Source organism: Bombina bombina, unplaced genomic scaffold (genome assembly GCF_027579735.1).
Source record: "Bombina bombina isolate aBomBom1 unplaced genomic scaffold, aBomBom1.pri scaffold_561, whole genome shotgun sequence".
Taxonomy (NCBI): Eukaryota; Metazoa; Chordata; class Amphibia; order Anura; family Bombinatoridae; genus Bombina; species Bombina bombina.
In genome coordinates, this window is record NW_026512129.1 from 97,632 (window position 1) to 125,000 (window position 27,369).

General features: G+C 37.0%; 1 protein-coding gene across 1 annotated transcript in view; it reads right to left on the reverse strand.

Annotated features, from left to right (window-relative positions):
* LOC128644138 (laminin subunit beta-4-like) overlaps positions 1-27,369 on the reverse strand; it is a 184,889-nt gene that overhangs the window by 87,105 nt on the left and 70,415 nt on the right. Inside the window, exons 10-14 of the mRNA XM_053696848.1 lie at positions 21,672-21,860; positions 17,505-17,684; positions 14,297-14,406; positions 11,132-11,211; positions 8,185-8,335 (exon numbers count right to left, since the gene is read on the reverse strand). Coding sequence (XP_053552823.1) covers positions 8,185-8,335; positions 11,132-11,211; positions 14,297-14,406; positions 17,505-17,684; positions 21,672-21,860 — 710 coding nt within the window. The remainder of the gene's footprint in view (positions 1-8,184; positions 8,336-11,131; positions 11,212-14,296; positions 14,407-17,504; positions 17,685-21,671; positions 21,861-27,369) is intronic.

Here is a 27,369-nt window from a genome sequence, read left to right on the forward strand (position 1 = left end):
CACTTCTGTTTTTTTATGAAACTTGATTTTATTTAATTGTAAGTTTAATAAAGATGTTACATATCAAAACGGTTAAATCTGTGTCTGTATTGCATGTTTAAACCTTAATACCATAAATATTAACAGGTATTATGTTTACACCTGGAGTATGTAATCAGTTTGCAAATGATAGAGAAATGCTTAAATAACGCATTACACTTTAACTAAACCCCTTAGATTTTAGTTGACTAAAATCTACTGGGATTTAGTCGACTAAAATCTACTGAAAATTCAGTCGACTAAAACTAGACTAAAACTAAAACAATTCAGATGACTAAAATACGACTAAAACTAAAATGGCATTTTAGTCAAAAGACTAAAACTAAGACTAAATTGAAATTTGCCGTCAAAATTAACACTGGTTGTGTGAATAAGGTCATATAAAGCTTGTGGTATGAGTGTATTTTATAGCATATTTCTGCAGGAGGAAAACATTCATTTAACAAGTGATAACTTAAACAGTGTCTCGCAACAAACATTATAACATTGTAAATTATGGAAAACAGTAACATTATAACAAAAAACAAAAAGTCTCTCTTCCTATTATAGGTCATAACTGAGAATAGGTTGGGGGCATTACCATAAAGCGCCCTTTAAGTTCTAGATATTTTTAGTAAAATTGGTTAGGAATTCTGATGGGAGAGAAGGTGAGGGAGGTGGGTCAGAGGGATGGGAAGGGGGGGAAAGGGATAGGTAGGGATTGGGGGAAGAGTAAATATGGGAGAGGGGTTATTAAGTCTGCTCTTGCTCATACTCTATGAATGGCAAGAGATTATGGCTTACTGAGTTGAAAAACAAATAAATTATGACAAATACTTGCTTGTCCCAAAGAGGCGACATAGTCCAAACTATAAGTCTCTTTATTCAGTGTCCCAAAACTAGGGGTAAAGAGTTCACAAAGGTGAATTATCAGAAGAGGCTGAGCTGGTGGTGGTGTGTCTTCTGGCAGTGGTGTCTTTTGACTTGGTTCTCTTGGGAAGAGCTGTGTGCCAGGATTCACATGGGTTGCTTCGTCCTTTGAAAATTTGCGAGCTCTGTGGCTCAGTAGGAGTTTCTGTAGGGGATTCAAGTCCAAGCGCTGTGCAAAAGGTTTGAGTGTCCTCTGGGGTCCTGCAGACCACCCTGGTGCTGTTGCTTATAGTCCAAAGGTGTGTTGGAAAGCCCCATCTGTAAGGGATTCTTTTATTTCTTAGCAGGGCAGTAAGGGGCGAAAATTCCTTCCTGCGTTGTAAGGTGCGGGTTGATAAGTCCTGAAAGAATTGTAGGACATTGCCCCTTAATCTTACGGGATGAGTTTTGCGGGATTGCCGTAAGAGCATTTCTTTTTCTTGAAAATTCTTTAGGCGGATCACAAAATCCCTTGGTGGGGCTGAATCAGGCGGTTTTCGCCTCAGAGTTCTATGGGCTCTGACCCATGGGATATCCTCAGTGTAGGAAGGTTCTTTCAAGTGTCGAAATAGGTCCTGTAAGTAAACCGGGAAATCTCTGGGCAAGATCGATTCTGGCATTCCTCTGATGCGTATATTTTTGCGCCTACTTCGGTTCTCGAGATCATCGAGTTTGTCTTGAAGTGAGGTTATGGTCTCCTGTTGCGAGGTTACTTGATCTGTTAATTGTTGTACATCTCCTTTAATGAGGTCTTGGTTGCTTTCAAGGGTTTCGACCTGAAAACCTAAGGTGTGAATGTCCTGTTTTAATTCCCCAGTTCTTCTCTGATACAGGAACGGACTATGTCCGCAATATCCTTTTTCGAAGGTAAATTTTGTAAAAAAGAAGGAGAGAGCTGGCAGTCTGTTGGTAAAGTTCTGTTTGGTTGAGATTCCTGTGACTGAGTCTGAGGAGTTTTGTCCCCAGTTTTGAGGGAAGCAGGAGAGGTATGCGTTGTATCTGCACTATGTAAGAAGGAAGACATTAAGTTTGATTTCCCTGCCGTAGATTTTGGCATTTTATCTTGTTTGATATTTCGTTTAGTCGCCATATTGAACAAAAGGTGCACGTGGCGTGGTTCTTGGACCTCTTGTGGTAAAATTGCCTTATGCAATATAAGTCTTGCAAGTTGTGTGCTATTTAATGAATTTAGCACCAAAACAGTCAAAGGGATTTTGTGCTCACTGATAATAAATGAAAGGTGCTTGTCAGCAATATATTGCAGACTGAGGGGATGAAGGTCCGTGTTGTAATCACAGTGGCAAATTTATAGAGAAGAGGTTTAGGTTTAGGTCCCCAAGCTGAATTTAAAGGCCAAGCAAAGAATATTTCTATAGGTTTGTGTTTCAAAAAAGCTGCAGCATTGGTGGTTAAAGGCAGCTCAGTTGCTATTTATTTTCTTCTCTCCCCCCCTTTTTTTTTTTCTCTGTTTTTGCACAGGCTGGTGTGAAATGTTGGAGCTATAGTTCCTGTTGTATTGATCAGGAATATAGAATAGGTTGAGCTATGCATCTGGTCTGTAACCAGAGCTAGTTCTGTAGTAGGCCCAATCCCTGGGATCGATTTTTAGTAGGGGCCTGTAAGGGCCATGCAGTGCCTGATTGCTGATTGTGGCTGGATTACAGGTAGGGAGTGGGCCTGTTACTATATGAATGAGCTGGTGTGGTAGGGTATATGAAAATTCTTACCCTGGACGAAGTGGAGTTCCGGTGTAGGCCCAATCCCCAGGCTAGATTTTTTTTTCCGGTCCGACTCGAAAATTGGGTGCCGTTTTTGACTGTAAAGGCCCTTCGTTTTGAGGTGCAAGCCTTCCTGGGGGCTTGGTTGTAGTCCCTGGTTACATGTAAGGGGGTTTACTTGTGGCCTGATGGTGGATGCGGCCTGTATTCGGTCCGGTATGCTGTGCCTCCTTGGTTCAGGGAATGTGAAGCAAAATGTCCCTCTAAGTTATTGCCATGGGCTTTAGGGGTACAGGGGAGTATTGGAGGGGATTATAGGAGCAAGGATGGTCAGGATTCCTGATGTTATAAGGGCCTTTACAGCGGAGCTCCGGAGTTATGCAGCCATCTCTGTAGCTGCCGGCTCCGCCCCTGTTTATAATTTTTTTAATGCTTTTTTGCAATGCAAAAAAACAAGTATTCACATTGGAGCATTAAATAAGAACAAAATTGGATGTAATATGGTTTACATCCACAAGATGTCACTTTTGTGCAAATAAATGCTCCCATGTGAACAGGTAACAGGTGGAGGTATGAAAGACAGAACCTATATAATTAAGTATACATGACTAAGGGCCTAGTGCAGGCCTGAAACATTGTATGTGTGTTCTGGGACCCTGCATGGAAGAATAAAGGTCTTTAATTGATTTTAGAGACTGGAATCTTTTTGTTTTTGATGCTTGATTGGACCTGGCAAGTCTGGTATTCCGTGCCACACATAGAAAAGGAAAGTGTGCTGTTTTCCACATTTTTTTGGAAGCTATACTTTCACAATGCCATTTTAACAAACTCCATTTCTATATCCTCAATGTGTCCTCATATATACAGCTAACACCTCATTCAAATATATAGCTAAAATTATAATATTAGTTTTTTGGTAAAATAAGCTAATCAGAGCTAGATTACAAGTGGCTCACTAACCTTTGCATGCAAGCAATATTAGAATATTGTGAGTGTGTTAATTTGCGTGCATATTGCAAGCTGAAAATAAACGTGTTCACTTGAGCACAATCTAATGTAAAGCATGCCGGGTTAGAGAAACTGAAGACCTCGCATAAAGGGTTAGGGCTAAAATAAAACGCACCAAACACAACGTAAATACATTAAAATAAAATGGTACACTTATATAAACACTATCTGATAAAAAAAATATTCACATAAATATTAATAACAAGTTTTTATAAAGGGTTTAAATGTAAATGGATGTGTAACTGACTACAAAGCGCTATAATATATGTATACGTCTAAATAATTCCATAATAATATTTAATGTGTTTTACTGTTTATTTACTATAAATATTTCACATTCAAATGCTCTTCAAATACAGGAGATTTATATATATATATATATATATATATATATATATATATATATATATATATATATATATATATATAAAGTCCCAAAAACAGATCAGCACATCAAACAGTCTGTACAGCAGCCAGGGTGCACTTAAATAGAAATCCATAAATCCAAAGGCAGAAAAAGGCACTCACTGTTCATAATAAAATGTAACTTTTAATATGCAAAGATTAAAACGACATAACGTTTCGGTGTTCACATAACACCTTTGTCAAATGTCAAAAAATTGTTATAGACAACTTAATGCCCAACCACTCACCTATCATACCTTAACACACACAACCTTATATACGATATCACTTGGCACTCCTGTACGTTGATCTGCCCTGTGCGCAATGACGTCATGACGTTGCTGCATCGCGTAACGTGACCACATGGTATCACGTCGCCCAGTCAAGTTACCATAGCATATATATATATACACACATATATATATATATATATATATATATATATATATATATATATATATATATATATATATATATATATACCTATACTTGTATATCTATTCCTATAAATATATATTTAAAGGGACATTAAACACTAAAAAAATGCTAGAATGATGCATTCAAAGAAAAGATTAGTTTGATAATAACATGTAGATGTTTTTTTTAAAGTTTCATTAGCTGTTTAAATATTCTGCCCTTCCATTTCTAACAGGAACTGGAAAAAAAACACCATTTCAGAGTGGAACTACAGGAAAGGGTGGCAAAATAAATATTAAAAGTATATTGCAGACTTTTTTTATATATATGATTTATTATTTTATATCACTATCTCAAAGTGTTTAATGTCCCTTTAACCCAGAGCTTTCCAAACTTTTCATGTTGGTGACACACTTTTTAGACCTACATCATTTCGCGACACGTTAATTAATTCAGTTGTACTAGCAAAAAGGAGGTTAAACTAACTTGTTTTAAAATATACTGACACATACATAAATTATATAATAATAATATGTATTTACAAGTAACAGTATGTATGTGCAAGAATTAAAAAAAAGTTTAATAACACCAATAGCTACTCCCGGCACCCGGCGTGCACATTGCACTTCTAGGAACCGGATGCCGGGTAGCGATGGGCCGCCCACCCGCCTCCCTGTTACGCTCCCACCCACCAACGAACCGGCACCATCACTACCGGTGCAGCGAGGGCCACAGAGTGGCTCTCTCTGCATCGGAGTCTTCTAAAAAGGTATTGCAGGATGCCTCCATATGGAGGCATCACTGCAATACCCTGAGAGCTGCTGGAAGCGATTGCGATCGCTTCCAGCACTCTCTTAGACAACTGACGTACCAGGTACGTCCATTGTCATTAACTGCTTGTTAATGCATGACGTACCTGGTACGTCAGTTGTCATTAAGGGGTTAATAATATTTTTTTATAGGAAAAAGCATGTAAAATACGCGTAACACACTTGGGGTTTCACGCTTTAGGTCTAACATGGTGTCGGGTTAATGCACATGAAGAATTAGTTATCTTAACACACATAATTTAAATATTAAATATGAAATATTGACAAAAATATTAATAATTATTAATAATTATTATAGATACTGTCAAATATACATATTTATTCTATATATTTTTTAGAATAGTTTAGTACATCTATAATAATTGTTTACATTAAATTTTAAAGATGTGCATTTGTTTTCGGACGAATGTACATTCGTACCAAAAATACTGACAACATTTTAAAGCATAATACTTACCTTATTGCATTCTGGAGACCGTGCTAACAGGAGGCTTAGCACGCTCGGCACCCAGGACCTGCAATAACTTTAGTGCAGGTTCTGGGAGCCAAACTGCTAAGCCTTCTGTTAGCGTGTCCAGGGCTCTTGCAAAAAGAGGATCAGGTTAGCTCGCTATCCAGAGAGCGTTAGGATAAGTATGTAGCCACAGGTGAACTTTTCACCTTTTGCTTTGAAACATTTACATTTGTTTTAAACTAAATTAAAACCGTTAGACCTAAAGCATGAAACCCGAAGTGTGTTAAGCATATTGTACATTCCTATGTTCTGTACATAGAACAAAATGTAATTATTATTATTAAATATTTATATATATAATATATATATATATATATATATATATATATATATATATATATATATATATATATATATATATATATATATATATATATATATACATATAATGTTAATGTAAAATATATATGAATTGATATATAGGTATAAATTGGGGTCATTTGGCTGGTATACATGGCTGGGTATATCAGGATAGTGCCCATGAATGGTCATTGTTGGGTATATCTTGTGAGACAAGTGGTATCGGTAGGGTATTGAGTGAAGGTGTGACTAGTAGGTGCATGAAAGCTTTGGAAGGAATGTGGGGGATTTTAGTAGGAGTGAGAGTTACAGAAGGAATTTTTTGTCTTTTTAAGTAGTAAAGATAGATTTTTTATCAACATTTGTTATATCCTATATTTGAGAGGACAGCCGGCAACCAGAAGCAGGCAGGTATCAGTAAGAGGCGCCAGAAAATAATATTAAGTAATAAATGATAAAAAATATATGCAAAATAATAAAAATGATTATAATTAATTAAATCAAAACTTTATTTAAAAAGTTTAAAACCACATTAACAATGCGTTTCTCTGTGTCACAACACGGTTTCATCAGGCTATCATGATGAAACCGTGCTGTGACACAGAGAAACGCATTGCTAATGTGGTTTTAAACTTTTTAAATAAACCTTTGATGTTTTGTTACATCGCTGCTGCATTCTTTTAATCCTGGATTGATCATTTTTTGGGGCTCCCTGTTGGTTATACACCTGACTGACTGCGCCATGGAGAACACTATTCTTTGCTAACGGCAAAGAAGACCGTGGGCACTATACTGCTACTTCGGATCTTCCCTGCTGGGATAAAGAGACCATCTGATCCAGGTGCCTGGGGAGTCTGCTGAGCGACTCTTTGGACTCGGCCTGCTTATACTGCACATCAGTGCTTTTTACCACATGAGTAGGACATCTGTATACCTACAAACCTCTCATCATGTCTTGTATTTATCTGCACTATGTGGCGCCCTCTGTCTCTCTTGTTCTAGATATATCCTATATTGTTTAAGTAAAACTTATGATTATTTTTGTTCATATTTATTTACTCTCCAGGTACATCATTTTACACCCATAAACTTACATTGCAATATTTTGAGTGTTTAGTTAAAATTATTAGACAATACAAGCTTTTGTGCACTACATAGTCGTTTCAGGTTTTTTTCAGACTCAGACACTTATCATCTGTTTTGACCAGTTATTTACTTTTTTTCCCCTCATAGTGTGTTTTCATTACTGGCTATGCCAGCTGCATAGTAATAAATGTACAGGGTTTTTCAAAGATGGGTGGAGGTTTTAAAACCAGCTATTTCCTTTGAAAGTATAAACCTAAAGCAGCAATTATGAAAACATTTAATACCTGGCAGCTGGTATAAGACATTATTGGGAACATACTAAGGAGAAAAGTATTTACAAAACATTTTCAGTACAGTGTGCATTTAATAAAGTACAAAGGTACAAGCTGAAGTTAGACAATGAAATCAAAACTAGGGGGCCAACGTATAAAGGCCGATTAGCCCCTGATGCCCCTGTTTCTGTGCAAGCCTTCAGGATCGTCGGAAACAGCAGTTATGAAGCAGCAGTCTTAAGACCACTGCTCCTTAACTGTTCCACCTGCTCTGAGGCTGCTGACATCAATCCACCCAATCTCATACGATTGGGCTGATTAACACCCTCTGTTAGTGGCCGATTGGCTGCGAATCTGCAGGGGGCGGCTTTGCACAAGCAGTTCACAAGATCTGCTTGTGCAATGATAAATGGCAACAGCGTATGATAAATCGGCCCCTAATACTATATAATAGAGGATTTTTCATGGTCTGATATCATCCAAAAAAATTATAAAAAACCTATAGAAAACCCTAAATAAGATACAGGTGCACTGGAATAATGAATATTTAAAGAAAACACAACATAAACTGTAGATTTGTACTTATTTGTGCAAACTCAAATGCATCAATTATGAAATATGTATAAGACTTCTTTCAGAGGATTGGAAGTTGTTGTTGTGTGCCACAGATATATTCTAGGGGCCATGCTATAATAGTAGGTACTTACAAAAGGCTGAGAGGTTGACAGTGGCTGGGCATTTTCTGCTTCATATATGTAATAATCCAGTGGTATGAAGAAATGTCCAGGTGCAGCCTGATTACACTGACGACCAATGATGTTAGGAAGACAGTCGCACTGACCATGTGCCAGAGAGCATCTGTATACAGGAGCGAGCAAAAACAGTCTAATTAATTCTAGTTCATTTTGAGAATAAAAAGTGAAACCAAGTATTGCCGATATAATGAGTATAAATTAATAGTTACTAAAAGGTACTTAATAATTTAAAATGAACGTTTTAACAGTCACCTATTCTATATGTATTTGTCCTTCTTTCACCCCACATGTTGTGCTCTGTATCCTCTTTATAACATTTTCTGCTATCTCTTAGTTATGTCTTTTTGAAATCCTAGATTTAGATGTCATATTCTCCAGCAGGTAACTCATGGTCAGGGCACTCTGCTTCAATTCACTCCCCTTTCACTAATTCTACTCTTAGTTCCTGCCTGGTCACACGCAGTCCACTTCTTACCATTTAACCATCATCCATATGGGTGGCATGGGCTTTACCCCAACAATTAAAATGCTCCCCAAAAATAAAAAAAAATTCTGCCATTCTTTTATTTTATTTTTTTATCATAATCTTTTTCATGTGCGTATCAATTATTATTTTTAGTAATTTTTTTTAGGAACACTTTAAAAAATTCAGGCACTAGTGGAGACTTTTCCATAGACATTTTTTATGCAATTCTGACATTTCCTTTTTTCTTTCTCTTCTTTTCCTATAATTAGTATTAAGAGCAGCTCCATTTAGTGGCTTCAATGATTCAGTGCAGGTGATGTCCCCAACACCTGGATCTTATAATATTGTAAAAAAAGAATTGCCTGCGCTAAACCAGCAATTTATTATACTTGGTGGAGCTGCTCTTACTGTAGCCCTCCCATATTCTGTAGTGTTTTCTGTCCAGAAGCTTGTTTATGTCACTTCCTGTTTCAGCTGGGTAATCCAGTTACAGAAAGAGAGACTATTTCAGTTACTAACCGTGGGATCTGTGATTTTATGATGCTGCACATGTAAATACTCACTGCTTTAATAACCCACACCTGGTATTATGGCTGTGCGTTTGTTTCATCGTCAATGCAAAATTTTAACAGGGTTTAGGAAATTCCACTTTCCTGGGATTGCTGGGGATTATTATTTTTCTAACCCATGACCTCCCACACTGCCCAGAACTTTTCAGATACAAAGTTATGCACCTCTAGTGATCACTTATAGAGTCCTGCCTGCAGTGTACATGGTCAGAATATGTACAGATACAACAAAACACAGATAATTAACATCTTAACGACTGCAACATACCCTGTACGTAGCTGACGGTTAAGGGTTTGTTTGGTTGTAATAGCGCAGGTCTATCTGTGAGCGGCAAGACCACACTATTGAACCCTCATTCCCCCCTGCATGCTTATTAAAATAGCGCGGTCTTGCCACTGGCATTGATACTGCGCTATTAACCCCCCCATAGAAATACCAATGACATACAGGGTACGTTGCTGCTCATTTAGGGGTTAAGTGCTGTCTGTCAGTGCAGGCTAGTCATTCACTAATATGAAGAAATATGAGTATATTTGTATATGTAGCATACTTGCAAATGGAGTTCCATACTACTGTTTCACTATGCTTAGCTTATATCAGTAGTAAAATCATAGCATACTTGAAAAAAAGCCTACTAAACTTTCACCTCTTCTTAAGGTTTCTGGTGATTCACAGTCTGCTAGATTTGGATCTTGTATTGACCATGTAATAATAAGATACTTCATCTATTGCCTGACCTTTATATCACCCTCAGTCATTTTTGTTATAGAGTGCTAGAACAAGAGAGGAAAAAGGGTGGTAAGGGAGTAAAGACTGCAAGATTGAAAGGTGAACAGTGGGATACAAAAGCGTCGACAGAGGAAAAAAGGGGGAATGAAAGAGAAAGGAACAGAGAAAGATAAAAAATGGAATAGAGAAAGGAAGATGATGTTGGAGAAAAATGAAATGTAGTATTTTCTTTTAAAAAACACTAAGGGGCATATTTATCAATCTCCATATGGAGCTTGATGCCCCGTGTTTCGGACAAGCCTTCAGGCTCGCCAAAACCTGTCCATAACCTCTGAGGTGGCGACAGAAATCAACAGAAATCAACCCGATCGAATACGATCTGGTTGATTGACACCCTCTGCTAGCGATTGGCCACGAATCTGCAGGGGCGGTATTGCACCAGCAGTTTTTGTGAGAGTGTATGCTGCCGGAATTTATCGATGTGCAGCAGACATGATCCGCTATATCGGATCATGTCTGCTCGCACCATCTTAAATAGGCCCCTAAGCATTCATAATTTGGCATTTTAGGGTATAAATAATATCATATGTAATAAATGAAGGGAGGCTCTGGAATAGTTTTCCACCTCTACTCCCCTGTAATTAAATACTACACTATAAGTGGTCTTGCGTCTTGTGCGCTTCTCCACCCTATCTTTTTTGTCTGGGTGAAGGCCAAAGTGGTTAAGTTTGAAGAGTTGTCCTCCACTGCCTCTAGCACCTTTAAACATGTTCTTTCAGCATTTGTCACCTTTAACAATGTAAAGACCACTGGATAATATATTTCCCCATAGATAAAGGACATAGAAAAACTAATTTATATTTATTTATATTTATTGGATTAAGGTATTTTAGCAGTGTTTTATTACAGAGGGAATCAGTTTATCTTTTTGGGTGTCATGACTTCCATAAAGTACCATTACAAAATCTCCATCCTTCACTATTATTAAAGCCTATGGGAACTGAAGGGAGTTGTAGGTAAACATGCATACAAACATCTCAAGGTGTTTACTGTCCCTACATTTCCAGTCTTTGACGTTTCTTGTTGTAATCTAAAGTTCAGGTAGAATATACTGACTAGACATGTTATACTTACAAATGACTGCGTGCTCCTCCTATATCGCAGTTACATGAAGAGCAAGGGTAAAGGCTGTTTCCAAGTCCCCAGTAACCAGGCTAAAATGCAAAAAAATATAATTAAAGGGACATGAAACCTCGAATTTTTCTTTCGCAATTCAGATAGAGAGAATACAATTTTAAACAACTTTTCAATTTAATTCTATCATCTAATTTGCTTCATTATTTAGATACCATTTGTTGAATAAATAGCAATGCACATGGATGAGCCAATCACATGAGGCATCTATGTTCAGCCACCAATCAGCAGCTACTGAGTCTATTTAGATATGCTTTTCAACAAAGGATGTCAAGAGAATGAACCAAATTAGATACAGTTATAAATAGGTCACTAGTGTATGTAGCCAATGGGTGTGTGGAATATAACAGTGCTCTGCACTTCCATTTCTAACAGAAAAGTGAAAAGCTCACAATTTCAGAATGGAATTACAGGAAAAGGGGAGAAAATAAATAATGAAAGTATATAATGGAGTTTTTTCATATATATACGATTTATCATTTACCATCTCAAAATGTTTAATGTCCCTTTAATCTCTTTTCAGTAGGTAAGCACACAGGTATATACAAGCAATAGGCCAATGAGAAAACACTCTAAAAAATTATAACATTTTCTTTTTGCTCTTTTATGCCCCTTAAAGAAATTGCAGCACATGGTGTTCTATAGTATTAATGTTTGTCATACTCCTCCCTTCTCACGATGCATCAGTCAATGGGAACATAACTGGATCTGTGTCATTACATTTGTTACATAATTAGAATTGTTATCCTTCTCAATAGTCTGCTTGTCCCTTAAACAAATTCTCAGACTCATGGGAGCTCAGCTTGTTCATCTCAATCAAGCTTAAAGGCACACTGAACCCAAATTTTTTCTTTCATGATTCAGAAAGAGCATGCAATTTTAAGCAACTTTCTAATTTACTCCTATTATCAATTTGTCTTCATTCTCTTGGTATCTTTATTTGAAAAGCAAGAATGTAAGTTTAGATGCCGGCCCATTTTTGGTGAACAACCTGGGTTGTTCTTGCTGATTGGTAGATAAATTCACCCACCAATAAACAAGTGCTGTCCAGGGTCTGAACCAAAAATTGTCTGGCTCCTTAGCTTAGATGCCTTCTTTTTCAAATAAAGATATCAAGAGAATGAAGAAAAATTGTTAATAGGAGTAAATTAGAAAGTTGCTTAAAATTGCATGCTCTATCCGAATCACGAAAGAAAACATTCGGGTTCAGTGTTCCTTTAAGGCATTTTTTTGTATGTAAATTCTAATTTTATGCTCTGTTGTGTTGGATTTAGAACATATTTGCAAGAGTAGAACTTTTGTTTTCTTTCTGTTATTTAGCTGAATAATTGATATGTTCAATCTATATGCTTTTAAAAATCATGCTATGTAATTGTACTTATTTTCATAGCCTTTCTAAGTTATAATATTACCTTTCATTTATTCATCGTTGCATTCTATCTACATGTATGTCTATATAATATTATATATATTTATATATACAGTATCTCACAAAAGTAAGTACACCCCTCACATTTTTGTAAGTATTTTATTATATCTTTTCATGTGACAACACTGAAGAAATGACACTTTGCTGCAATGTAAAGTAGTGATTGTACAGATTGTATAACAGTGTAAATTTGCTGTTAACTCAAAATAACCCAGCACACAGCCATTAATGTCAAAACCGTTGGCAACAAAAGTGAGTACACCCCTAAGTGGAAATGTCCAAATTGGGCCCAATTAGCCCTTTTCCCTCCCTGGTTTCATGTGACTCGTTAGTGTCACAAGGTCTCAGGTGTGAATGGGGAGCAGGTAAAAAAAAAGAATTGTTGCTCTACATAAAGATCGTCTAGGCTATAAGAAGATTGGCAAGACCCTTATACTGTGCTGCAGCATGATGGGCAAGACTATACAGAGGTTTCACAGGACAGGTTCCACTAAGAACAGGCCTCGCCATGGTCGACCAAAGAAAGTTGAGTGCACGTGCTCAGCGTCATATCCAGAGGTTGTCTTTGGGAAATAGACGTATGAGTGCTGCCAGCATTGCTGCAGAGGTTGAAGGGGTGTGGGGTCAGCCTGTCAGTGCTCAGACCATATGCCGCACACTGCATCAAATTGGTCTGCATGGCTGTTGTCCCAGAAGGAAGCATCTTCTAAAGATGATGCACAAGAAAGCCCCCAAACACACCTTCAAGGCAACCATTGCCTTGCTAAAGCAGCTGAGGGTAAAGGTGATGGAGTGGCCAAGCATGTCTCCAGACCTAAACCCTATTGAGCATCTGTGGGGCATCCTCAAATGGAAGGTGGGACAGCGCATGGTCTCTAACATCCACCAACTCCATGATGTCATCATGGAGGAGTGGAACAGGACTCCAGTGGCAACCTGTGAAGCTCTGGTGAACTCCATGCCCAAGAGGGTTAAGGCAGTGCTGGAAAATAATGGTGTCCACACAATATATTGAGACTTTGGGCCCAATTTTGACATTTTCACTTAGGGGTGTACTCACTTTTATTGCCAACGGTTTAGACATTAATGGCTGTGTGTTGAGTTATTTTGAATTGACAGCAAATTTACATTGTCATACAGGCTGTACACTCACTAATTTACATTGTAGCAAAGTGTCATTTCTTCAGTGTTGACACATGAAAAGGTATAATAAAATATTTTAAAAATGTGAGGGGTGTACTCACTATATATATACATAAGACCTTAATTTTACATTAAAATATTGTTTTGCTTTTTGCTCTTGCATCTAAAACTCTGTACACTATATCATACCGGTTTGAGACAGACTGTGCTTGGCCATTTTGGCACCCTTGTTTACCTTGTGTTTTAGATAGCTTCTCCTAAGCCTACATAGGTATGCTTTTTAACAAAAGATACTAGGAGACTGAAGTAAAATGGAAAGTTGTTTAAAATTGCATGCTCTATCTAAATCATGAAAGTTTAATTTTGACTGTACTGCCCCTTTGCTGTCAAACTCAAAATAAACTGCTTAAACTTGATCATTTCTGCAAACAATGTTGACATTTATAAATTGGGCTTCATATAGAAGCTAGAACATTTTAGTTTAATGAGCATTGTAGCTATTCCCAAAGGACATGTGATATTCTGATACTTACTTGGCATTCTTCACAATATCGGCCTGTTGTAAAGTTCTGACAGTAGCACTTTCCAATAACAGGGTCACATACTGAGTTTGGCAAACTTCCTATTGGATTGCAGTTACAGTCTGCAAAAAATCCACACAAGTATTAATCTGTAGGCACTGACTATAATGCATGGTATACTATAGATAAGAGATTTTTTTTAATATGAAAACTTTTTTTAAACAAATATTCATTATATATTAAGGGCCAGATTATAATTGGAGCAATATTTAATGCTTCTGCTTACGCACTAACTCTACTAGAAGTAAACTTTTTGTGCACGTCGTGTAGCGCTCGTATTACAAGTTGAAAGTAAACAGTTTTCGCTCACGCACTAAACCGTTGCACTCAAAAAGCCAAATTTAGGATATGGTGCACGCATTAACGTATTTCCAAATAGAAGTTAATGGACCAAAAAAGTGTGAAAAAACACCCTACTCGCGTACAAACCTGATCGGATATTCTTAAGTGCGCTAACCCAACATGAAAATATGAATGTTTCACATTCCAGTGTTCTTCACATAGCAGAATATGTTCTATTTATTTATAAAAACATATTTCTACATACAGTATATCTGATGGTATTTTGGTACAACATATATCTATACTTATATATTAATACAGTATATATTATTATGATTATTATCAGTTATTTGTAGAGTGCCAACAGATTCCTCAGCACTAAATATATAGATGATTTTATAAATAAATATATATATATATATATATATACATATATATACTCTATGTGTATACAGGCACGAAACATGTCTGCTGCATAGGAACCCAGCTGTCCACACATTTGCACAGTCTGTCAGTACGGAGGCTAAGCTGTAGACACCTTTTGTTTTTACATTTGGAAATAAAGGTTGGACTTTTTATCAGAGAAGTGCCTGGACATCTTCTTTTGTACATAAATATATATATATATATATATATATATATATATATATATATATATATATATATATATATATATATATATATATATATATATATATATATATATATATACAGTATATGAGCATCTATTTAAAATACATAGAGCATATTCTGCTATTTGCAGAACATTTGATTATGAAATATTTAAAGTAAATGCAGTTAAACACTTTATTAAATATAAAATGTAAAACAAAGTATAGAGGCGCCAATGGTACAGATCAATGGTGATTGAGAACACCACAAAACCCCAATATACACAGGATACTCACATGTGGTGAAGGCAATCAATTATGCCCATAGAGACAGGCTGGATTCTACCATTGGCGCCCCTTCCGTGTTGTTCTTACTTTATTAAATATGAATATTGTATAAATATGCTTTTTCATGTTTTCATTGATTTGACTGCTAAGGGATCCAATGCACTTATATATATGTACTGTATATGTTGCGGGTAAATTACCCATGCAGCTGTGGGTAAAGCCCGATGTAACATGGTAAATCTTCTCAGAGTGCATCGAGTCACCACATCAGACATATACTGTATATGATACACTGTAATTCACACATCTTCACTATCTTTTTGCCTTCACTTGGGGGGTTCATTGGGGGCAAAGTCCCCCTTGTAAACCTCATTCCCAAAGGTTCACTTGGGGTGGATGCCAGAGGATCGGGGGGGTTGTTTCTTGAACCCCCAGTCAGAGGCAAAAAAAATAGTGTAGATAGAGGAATTACACTACATCGGGCTTTACCCACAGCCGCTTGGGTAATGAGGATCACCCATATTTCTGACTTTTCCTGTAACATATACATATGTATTTATGTGTTTATATGTGTCTTTATGGTTGTAAATAAATATATACACATATAAATATATATGTACACACATATATATATTTTAGGACTGCACAATTAATCGCATATATATGATTTAAAACCGTGACTAATCGCCTCAATTTAAATACCGTGAGAGTATGCATTTTTTTTTTTAAATTCCCTGTTTTTCATGAAAACGGAGGTGGAGAGGGAGGATGAGAGGCGGACCAGTGTGTGGCTGTGGGCGGACCTGAGAGTGCACACGAAACGGCCATTATTGCAGAGATTGCAGAGTGTGTGGGAGCAACAAGCATTCATCTGGGAGTGGTGTGGCAGTGGTCAAGCAGTGGTGTGGTGGTGGTCAAGCGGTGACAAATCTCCAATGTTTTCCTGGACATTCACTCAGCTAAATGACTAACACATGAAGTAGTGTGCATTGTATTACCTTTACTGCACTTAGAAGCACAAATCATGCTGCTGGACAGTCAGTTCTTTTCAGGTTTCTCCATGCACTCTGCTTTATATGTTACTCATACCACAACTAGACTGACTGCCCAAGAAAACAAGGACAATGTGGTAAGAACTGGCCAGCTAATTCTATTTCAATTAGCTTTGCATGTGTTGAGTTCACTTGTTTGTATTATGTACTGTAACTATAACTGATCTTAGTGTTCTGTTATGTACTACAGAATAGCTGTGTGATGTAGTATGGCAGGCTGTTGGATGTCAGGATTGACCTTGTCAATGCCACATCCTTCATGTTTGCCTGGACAGTCACTCATCTAAATGAATAACAAATGCAGCAGTGTGTGCATTTTATTACCTTTACTGCACTTATACACAAATCATACTGCTGTAAAGTCAGTCAGGTTTCTCCATGCTTACACTGTTTCATATGTTAATCGTACCACAGCTAGACTAACTGTCCAAGAAAAAATTACAGTGTTGTGTCAGAAGACCTAAGAACTGGCTAGTGTCTACTATGTAACCACAGCACAGGCAGTTAATATTATTTTAACTATTTTGTGGTTTGTATTTTTATGCTACCAGAGTCTATTGGACATTGAGAAACATGTACATTAAGAATCTGTAGTATTAAATACATTTTTTTTATTGAAAAATGAAGGTGTTATAGTCATTTATAAGAAAATGGAAATTAAAATTGCAATTTTCATTGTTGCCCATATAGCCCAGCCCTATATATATATACTTTAATTGGGCTCAAGCGATCATGTATTCTTTCAACTTGTAAAATGAACGCTACATCTGACACATGCAAACATCTGCGAAAAAACCCTTTTCGCTCACGCAAAACTGTTAGAGCACCACTCGTAATCTGACCCTAAATTTATTAACCCAATTTTTATGTACTTGAAATCACATGCTAGTGGACCAGCACCCATTGTACTATACTCCAGTTACTCACACTGACATCCCCAGAGATCATTGGCAGTCAGGCCATAATATCCAGGTTTGCATTGGTCGCAGCGGAGCCCTTCCACATTTTTTTTGCATAAACATGCACCAGCAATAGTTCCAAGTCTTCGATCATTGTTGCTGTCACATAAGCCATTATTCTGTGTTCCATCTGGGTCACAGTCACAAGCTGCAGGGCAAATGAACAAAAGTAACACAAATACAATTAATTTCACAATATTTATATTAAATAAGTTAGCCACAAAATCATGACTGGCCATGTTGTGGACAGAGATCTCTCAATTATACAATGATATTACCACCCAAGTTATCCCATTCCTGGAATATTGCATCTGACGAGGTTATGTATTGAGTTTATGGCAGGGGTTATAATTAGGGTTGGGGATGGAGGTTACAATTGGATTTCATATTAGTGATGGGATTAGGATGAGGAAAATTGGTTAGGTTAGGAATTGGGTTTAGCACAGGTGCAAAGGTTAGTTTTAATGATTGAGATCATGGTTCGGATTCATTTTAGTACTTCATTTAGGATCAGGAATTGGGGTTATGGTGGGTGCAAGGGTTTAGGGTCAGGGATTTGGGTCATGCTTAGGGTTCATTTTAATGATAGGGTAAGGATTAGGAACGTCTGTTAGATTAGAAATTGAGGTAAGAGATGGTGCAAGGGTTAGGGCCCGGCATGGGGTCATGGCCTAGGATTCGGATTAGGAATTTGGTAAAAGTTTTGGTGCAAGGATTACAGTCAGGGATTTGAGCCATGTTTACAGTTCATTTTAGTTCTAGGTTTAGGATTAGAACCTGGTTAGGCTAGGAATTGAGGTTAGGGTCAAGGATTGGGATTGTAGTTATGGTTCATTTTAGTTCTAAAGTTAGAAGTAGGAATTTGAGTCACATCTAGCTAAAGATACAGCGGAAGGCTGATGTCTGTCTTCAGAGGATTGGGAAAATTACAATTTCCATCTTGATTACCTCTTCTGGAGCAACAAGGCACTGCAAAGTTCATTGGTCGGTCATGAAATCCATGCCAGAATTAAAGGAACAGCATACATCTAATTCATAGGGATTACTTTTAACCCCTCCAACCAAGAGGAACCCAGACTGTCTGCCAAACACAAGAGACCAGCCAACCCTGCACTTAGAGGGATCCTGATTGCATGTGAAGCCCAGGTGGCCAGTCAGCAGGAGACTGTTGAGATCCAGCTTGCTCTACTAGCACTTATCTATAGTGCTTTATTCATTGTGAGTACCCTTTAGGGAATTTTTATTCTGATGAATATGTTTTTAAACTTTCTGCACCATGAGGCGCCCTTCTTCTTTCTTTACCAGATCAACCAGCAGGAGGAAGAGCTGACTCGTGGTGTTTATATTTACACAGCACACATCTGTTGGACTTTTAAGACTTTTTGTTACCAATTTTTATTGTTTGTTATTGTTTTCACAACTTTTAGTTCATTTTATATATTGTGATTGGTTTTATGTCCTATAATAGGACACATAATAGGCCTGTCTAGTTTAATAGCAGCTCAGATTTATTTCCAAACAAGATTTTATGGTTTACATCGCCCCTTTAAGACACATGTGATCTTTACTGATACATTTAATTATTTGCAGTTGTTTCATCACATCATTTAGTGTTAGTATTGTTCTGTCTGTGCAGAAAACAATGTAGTTGATGCAAGTATTAATGTTCTATTTAAATTTGAATTGCTACAACTAAAGTCATATTATTTTTTGCTATTTGCTGTGTATACACGGGGTTAAATAAGTAACATGCTCAAGATTTTTGCTCACTTAGCATGCTAATGTTGCCATTATGCTATGTGTGACATTTTGTTTGCATTAAATATTGGGCTTTATTAAAATGTCTACTGTTTTACACCAATATACCAATACTAATTTTCAATATAGTTACAATACACTTTTTCTGATTCACTGAATAATAATGGCTTTAGCCAGATTTTAAATACAAGTTGCAATTAAATTTAAACTTACAAGATCACCATCACAATTAACTGACATTAACTTCTACCTTCCTATCTGTCTTAAACCTACCCCTCTACCATTTTAACCCCAGATCCCCTATAACTATTAATACTAAACTTACCACCTTAAATCAGACCCTCCTATAGCTATCAACCCTGGTACCTATACATGTATCTCTATTAACCATGGTCTCCTATCTTTACAAACTACCATTATAACCCCAGTAAACCTATTGCTATTAATTCCAGACCCCAGTACTATTAACTTGTCCCTTACCACTATTAATACTAAATTATTGCTATTATCTCAAGCCCTCATTTAGCTATTAGCCTTTTACTGATTAGAGATCCTAGAACCCTAGGAATCCTCCCTACATGTCCCCTCCCCAACTAATCCCCCCCATATATGCGCCCCTGTCCGCCTCAGCTTGCCTCTGGCGGGGAGAATTTCCCCGGAGGAATTTACCATTGCACACGAGTGCTATTTTGCGCTTGAGTACAATCCCGCCCCCTGCCCACATACAGCCAATAACACACGGGCAGGAGCTGTCAATCCCCTCGGTCGGACTAGGCCACGGAGATTGAATTTCGCCACTGTTGAGTTGGCGAAATGCTTTAACAAGCAGCAGTCTGATAACCGCTACTTGTTACATACAGCATGCAGGTTCTATTGTGAGAACATGCAGCCATAGGGTTTCAAAGGCTGGCAAAAGCCTTTGATAAATCAACCCCATAGGGTTGCCATATTGCCCATTTAAGAAAGGTCACTTAAAAAATACATATGTCGGGGGTTATTTAAAAGAAATGTTTTGCATAATATTTCACAATAAGAACCCTGACAAATGTATTTTTAATATTTTTCCTTCTTTAAAGCGGCAATATGGCAACCTTACCTACACAGCTTCCTCAACACAACCTTATGACCCATTAAATCCCCAGGTAAACCAACCTGCCATCTAAAGAACACTTCTAAAGAACATTAACAGCTAGAAGTTTTTCCTGCCTTAATCGTGGGTCAAATAATAATATATCACTTTTTGGGCACAACAGCTTGGTTACATTGCCACCCACTTATTGGCTTGTCTGATTTTTATATATAATTTGGGAACACAAGTTGCCTACAGAGACGTGGTATTACTAATTGTAATATTTTGCTTACATGTAAATACACTACTAAATCCAAAGCTACTCTATGGGCATAATTTATCAATCTGCGAACAGACAGAATTCACATATTGTGAACCTGTAGGCATTCCATTGCAGATTGTGGGGCTCATATACTCGCCTTATTTATGACAGCATGAGCTAACACTTGTGCAATGCCACCCCAATCATCTGGTCAAATGAATCATTATTATTATTATCAATTATTTGTAGAGTGCCAACAGATCTCGCAGTGCAAGAATCCATTTTGATTTTCATCCGCCACCTCCAGTTGGTGAAGAGGGTTTATGAAGCAGCGGCTTAAACCACTGCCTCATAAATAGTTGCAGGCTAAATAAGTGAGCGTGCAACTGATCAGGGCATTCAACTCATGATAAATCAAGCCCTATGAGTTTAATTTACCATAAAGAACAAAGTTTTATAATTATTAATATATAAGCCTATCAAGTAACAGGATTTTAAAGGGACAGTCAACACCAGAATTTTTATTGTTTAAAAAGATAGATAATCACCAGATTTGCATAACCAACACAGTTATAATAATACACATTTTACCTCTGTAATTACCTTGTATCTAAGCCTCTGCTCTGCAGACTGCCCCCTTATTTTAGTTCATTTGACAGACTTGCATTTTAGCAAATCAGTGCTCACTCCTCGGTAAATTCACGTGCGTGAGCTCAATGTTATCTATGTGAAACACATGAACTAATGCCCTTTAGTGGTGAAAAACTGTCAAAATGCTTTCAGATTAGAGGCGGCCTTCAAGGTCTAAGAAATTAGCATATAAACATCTTAGGTTAAGCTTTCAACTAAGAATACCAAGAGAACAAAGCATAATTTGTGATTAAAGTAAATTGGAAAGTTGTTTAAAATTACATGCCCTATTTGAATCATGAAAGTTTTTTTTTTGGACTTGACTGTCCCTTTAAATGTTTTATTTTCCTGCAGACTATAACTGTTTACAAGAATTTAAAAAAAAGGTCACTACATGTAAAAAAAGGTAGACTTACGTATGCAAGTTAATGGATCAGAAATATCTCGGAGAGGATCATGATAAAAGTATGGTTTACACAGTTCACACTGATTGCCCATTGTGCTATGTTGACAGTCTTCACATACACCTCCACTTTCCTCATCATTGACCAGGAACACTTCCATATCAAAATGGCACTTGTCAGAATGATTATTACAATTGCACTCTATAAAAAAACAAGAATTTATGTAAAAACAGAGGGAAAAATATAAAAAAAATAATTAAACATTAATATATGTTTGGACTATTTGTAGCAAACTTGTTTTATGTAGATGAGAGCCCTTTGGGCCTGATTTCTCCATGTGTTAAATACGTCATAATAAAGAGTGTAGCATGCACAGGCTTGTAGATAATGATAATCTCACTCCATTCCTGTACATACTGTACAACAGGAAATGATATTGACCGTGGGATGAACTATAAATTATTAGTGTCTTAATAGGTGTTATAAAAGCTTACACAAGGCTTACAATGTTTTTCAGTTATCTACAGGGTGAATTAAACTTGTCCTTAGAATTATGACAATTCAAGAGGTCTGTACAAATCTGTTAGGAAAGCTTTTGCACAGGGTTCTACTGGTTTTCAAATTCAGGGTTATTCCAGAGTAATGCAAGCTGATAACAGAACCTCAGCATAACTATAGAACTGTTGCTCTCAACAGTGGTGGGTCAAAGGTCAACATCAAACTCGTGCAACTTAAAAGTGAAGCAACTAAAGTACTGCAGAACTCACATCATACTAGCAGCATTATCCTATAACTGTTCCTACTATGGGGTTATCTGCAATATTCCCTTAGCCTCTTTTTACATAATTTTTTCTTAAGAAGACAAAATTCAGTGTGGGGAATGAGCAGTCCTTTGTCTGTCCATCCTGCAGGTCTCTACAATGGAAAATACTTAATACAGCCTTTTCTATGGGGGGGGGGGGGGTGACTCTAAAAAAGCTCCTATAACACTCTTAACTATGGAGACATAACAATCTATAAGTGTCATCATTTTCTCATAGTAATAACAATTTAACGGATAGATTACGAGTTGTGCGGTAGGGTAAAAAAAGCAGTGTTAAGAGGTCCTAACGCTGCTTTTTCGCTACCGCTGCTATTACGAGTCTTGAAGGTTTAGGGTCACCGCACACTTCTTTGTCCTTACCGCAAAACAACTTACGTAAACTTCATAAAGTCTTTTTTCTATAGGATTTCCATAGCGCCGGTATTACGAGTCTGTCCTGGGAGGCCAAAAAGTGAGCGGTACACCCTACCCCGTCAAGAGTCCTAACGCATTTAAATGTCAGTAGTTAAGAGTTTTATGGTACAACGCTGTAATATAAAACTCATAACTAAAGTGCTAAAAAGTACACTAACACCTATAAACTACCTATTAACCCCTAAACCGAGGCCTTTCTGCATCGCAAACACTATAATAAAAATTTTAACCCCTAATCTGCCGCTCCGGACACCACCGTCACCTACATTATATTTATGAACCTCTAATCTGCTGCCCCCAACATCGCCGACACTAAAATTATATTTATTAACCCCTAATCTGCCGCCTCCAATGTTGCTGCAACCTATCTACACTTATTAACCCCTAATCTGCCACCCCCAACGTCGCCGCCACTATAATAAACATATTAACCCCTAAACCACTGCACTCCCACCTCGCAAACATTAGTTAAATATTATTAACCCCTAATCTGCCATCCCTAAAATCGCCGCCACCTACCTACACTTATTAACCCCTAATCTGCCACCCCCAATGTTGCCGCCACTATACTAAATGTATTAATCCCTAAACCTAAGTCTAACCCTAACCCTAAAACCCCTAACTTAAATATAATTTAAATAAATCTAAATAAAATTACTATCATTAACTAAATTATTCCTATTTAAAACTAAATACTTACCTGTAAAATAAACCCTAAGATAGCTACAATATAACTAATAGTTACATTGTAGCTAGCTTAGGGTTTATTTTTATTTTACAGGCAAGTTGGTATTTATTTTAACTAGGTACAATAGTTATTAAATAGTTATTAACTATTTAATAACTACCTAGCTAAAATAAATACAAAAGTACCTGTAAAATAAAACCTAACCTAAGTTACAATAACACCTAACACTACACTATAATTAAATAAATTTACTAAATTAAATACAATTACCTAAATTAAATTAGCTAAAGTACAAAAACCCCCCACTAAATTACAGAAAATAATAAACAAATTACAGATATTTAAACTAATTACCCCTAATCTAATAGCCCTATCAAAAAAAAAATAAAAAAAAAAAATAAAAAAAAAACCTAACCTAAACTAAACTACCAGTAGCCCTTAAAAGGGCCATTTGCGGGGCATTGCCCCAAAGTAATCAGCTCTTTTACCTGTAAAAAAAATACAAATAACCCCCCCCAACAGTAAAACCCATCAACCAAACAACCAACCCCCCCAAATAAAATACTATCTAAAAAAACCTAAGCTCCCCATTGCCCTGAAAAGGGCATTTGGATGGGCATTGCCCTTAAAAGGGCAGTTAGCTCTTTTGCAAGCCCAAACCCCTAATCTAAAAAATAAACCCACCCAATACACCCTTGAAAAAACACTAACCCCCTGAAGATCGAATTACCGGGAGAAGTTTTCATCCAATCCGGTCCAAAGTCCTCAGCGAAGCTGGGAGAAGTCTTCATCCAGATGGCATCTTCTATGTTCATCCATCCGGCGCGGAGCAGGTCCATCTTCAAGACATCCGATGCGGAGCATCCTCTTCATCCGACGACTAAAGACGAATGAAGGTACCTTTAAGTGATGTCATCCAAGATGGCGTCCCTTAGATTCCGTTTGGCTGATAGAATTCTATCAGCCAATCGGAATTAAGGTAGAAAAAATCCTATTGGCTGATGCAATCAGCCAATAGGATTGAAGTTCAATCCTATTGGCTGATCCAATCAGCCAATAGGATTGAGCTCACATTCTATTGGCTGTTCCAATCAACGCTCACTTCTTGTCTTTTAATGACGGGTTTGTAAAAACCTGTAATACCAGCGCTGCAGGTAAGTGAGCGATGAGGGAAAATTGCTCGTTAGCACCGCATAGCCTCTAACGCAAAACTCGTAATCTAGCCGTATGTTTCTTTGTTTTTGATGGGTCATAGATGTAATACAAATATCAGGGTATCATAATAAGTGGACTTATATATGTTTTAATTGTCTACTTAGGGGGCGATTTATCCATCTTAGGCGGACAGGGGCACACATACATGCCCCTGTCTGCCGCAGCTTGCCTCTGGTGGGCTGAATTCCCCTGGCCAAATTCAGCATTGCACACAGCGCTATTTTATGTTTGGATGCAATACCGCCCCCTGCCCGCACACAGCCAATCATTCTGGGGCAGGAGCTGTTAATCTCCCCGGTCGCATTAGACCGCAGAGATTGTTTTTCCCCACTTTAGAAGTGGCGAAAGGTTAGGAAAGCAGCGGTCTGATGACCGCTGCTTGTTAAATAAGGTGTGTAGGTTCTCTTGTGACAACCTGCAGCCGTAGGGGCTCAAAGGCTGACAAAAGCCTTTGATAAATCGACCCCTTAGATCTCCTAATTTCAAACTTCTATGACAAATATTTCAACCTAATATATTTTTATTGGTTTGAAAATGCCCAATAAAAAAATATAAATTTATAAGGACCCTATAAGCTAACTTAGCTTATTTGTAACATTGATTGATCTGTCTCTGTCTGCTAGACTGTGTAGCCATAATAATTTTGTGTGTTTTGCATAACCCTTGGTCTGTCTCAATCAAATTACAATATATTTTGTGTTGGAGATATATTTCAAAACATTTTTGATGCTTGCATTTAAAAAGGATCTAATGCTCTATTGTTAGTGTAATCATTGTTTTTTTTTTAGCAAAATGCAAGAATTTATTTTTATTTATTTTTTTCCTTCTTTTTAGCATTTTTGAACATCTCTTAGGATGGTGCTTGACAAACTTAGTGCCAGGGAGCCAATGACACCTTAAAATTAGGCCCAGGTTTAGTATCCTCAAGATAAAAATGGGTCCCCCCCACTTGCCCTCCCCCCTGCCGGCCACCACCCCTTATACACCTTAAATTTAGCTTGGTGTGGTGGGATCCTTTCTAGGCTTCACAGCTGTGAAATTCAAATCAAACTTTTATTGTGTTATATAATGTATGTGTGTGCGTAATAAATATATACAGACAATTCATATTTCTCTATACTATATATGATATATCTGCAGTGCATATACAGTATATATTTTATATATATATATATATATATATATATATATATACACTGTATATATGTTTATTTTATATAAAACACAATGGTAGGGGGAGCCTGCACTCATATTTATAATCCACAACTGCCAGAGTGTCAGGATCAAAAATCATTCATATCAAATTCAAAGGGCTCAATTTATCATTGTAATTCTCCTATATTTGAGCCTATAAATACGCTGTCTTAATCATTCTCCTATTTATCTTCATAAAATATGCCTAAAATAAGCAAATACGACAGCAAAATTCTCCCACTCTATTCTCTGTCGTCTAGGCGCACATGTGCGCCAAACAAAGCACAAAAATGCTCTTTTTCTGTCGTATTTTTAAGAATACGCCAAACTACTCGCCGAAATTCGGATTTATCATTATTTTGCGCCTTAGGAGAACCGAACATTCTTTGAATTTACTCCACTTTTTTATCGAGAGAAGATGGAATATTTCTTAATTTTGACAGCTATTTCTTTGGCAAGGGGCCCGTGAAAATCATCTTAATGATGGAAATATGCCCTATTTATAGAATAAAGCTAACAATATTAGATCAAGTAGAGATGTAATACATGTACAGATTTCCTAACATATTTTGGTCACCACTGTCATTTTTGCATAAAGTGCGGATTCACTTTATATTTTATATATATATATATATATATATATATATATATATATATATATATATATATATATATATATATATATATATATATATATATATATATATATATATATATGTAGATAGATATATATATATATATAGATATATATATATATACAGGGAGTGCAGAATTATTAGGCAAATTAGTATTTTGACCACATCATCCTCTTTATGCATGTTGTCTTACTCCAAGCTGTATAGGCTCGAAAGCCTACTACCAATTAAGCATATTAGGTGATGTGCATCTCTGTAATGAGAAGGGGTGTGGTCTAATGACATCAACACCCTATATCAGGTGTGCATAATTATTAGGCAACTTCCTTTCCTTTGGCAAAATGGGTCAAAAGAAGGACTTGACAGGCTCAGAAAAGTCAAAAATAGTGAGATATCTTGCAGAGGGATGCAGCACTCTTAAAATTGCAAAGCTTCTGAAGCGTGATCATCGAACAATCAAGCGTTTCATTCAAAATAGTCAACAGGGTCGCAAGAAGCGTGTGGAAAAACCAAGGTGCAAAATAACTGCCCATGAACTGAGAAAAGTCAAGCAAGCAGCTGCCAAGATGCCACTTGCCACCAGTTTGGCCATATTTCAGAGCTACAACATCACTGGAGTGCCCAAAAGCACAAGGTGTGCAATACTCAGAGACATGGCCAAGGTAAGAAAGGCTGAAAGACGACCACCACTGAACAAGACACACAAGCTGAAACGTCAAGACTGGGCCAAGAAATATCTCA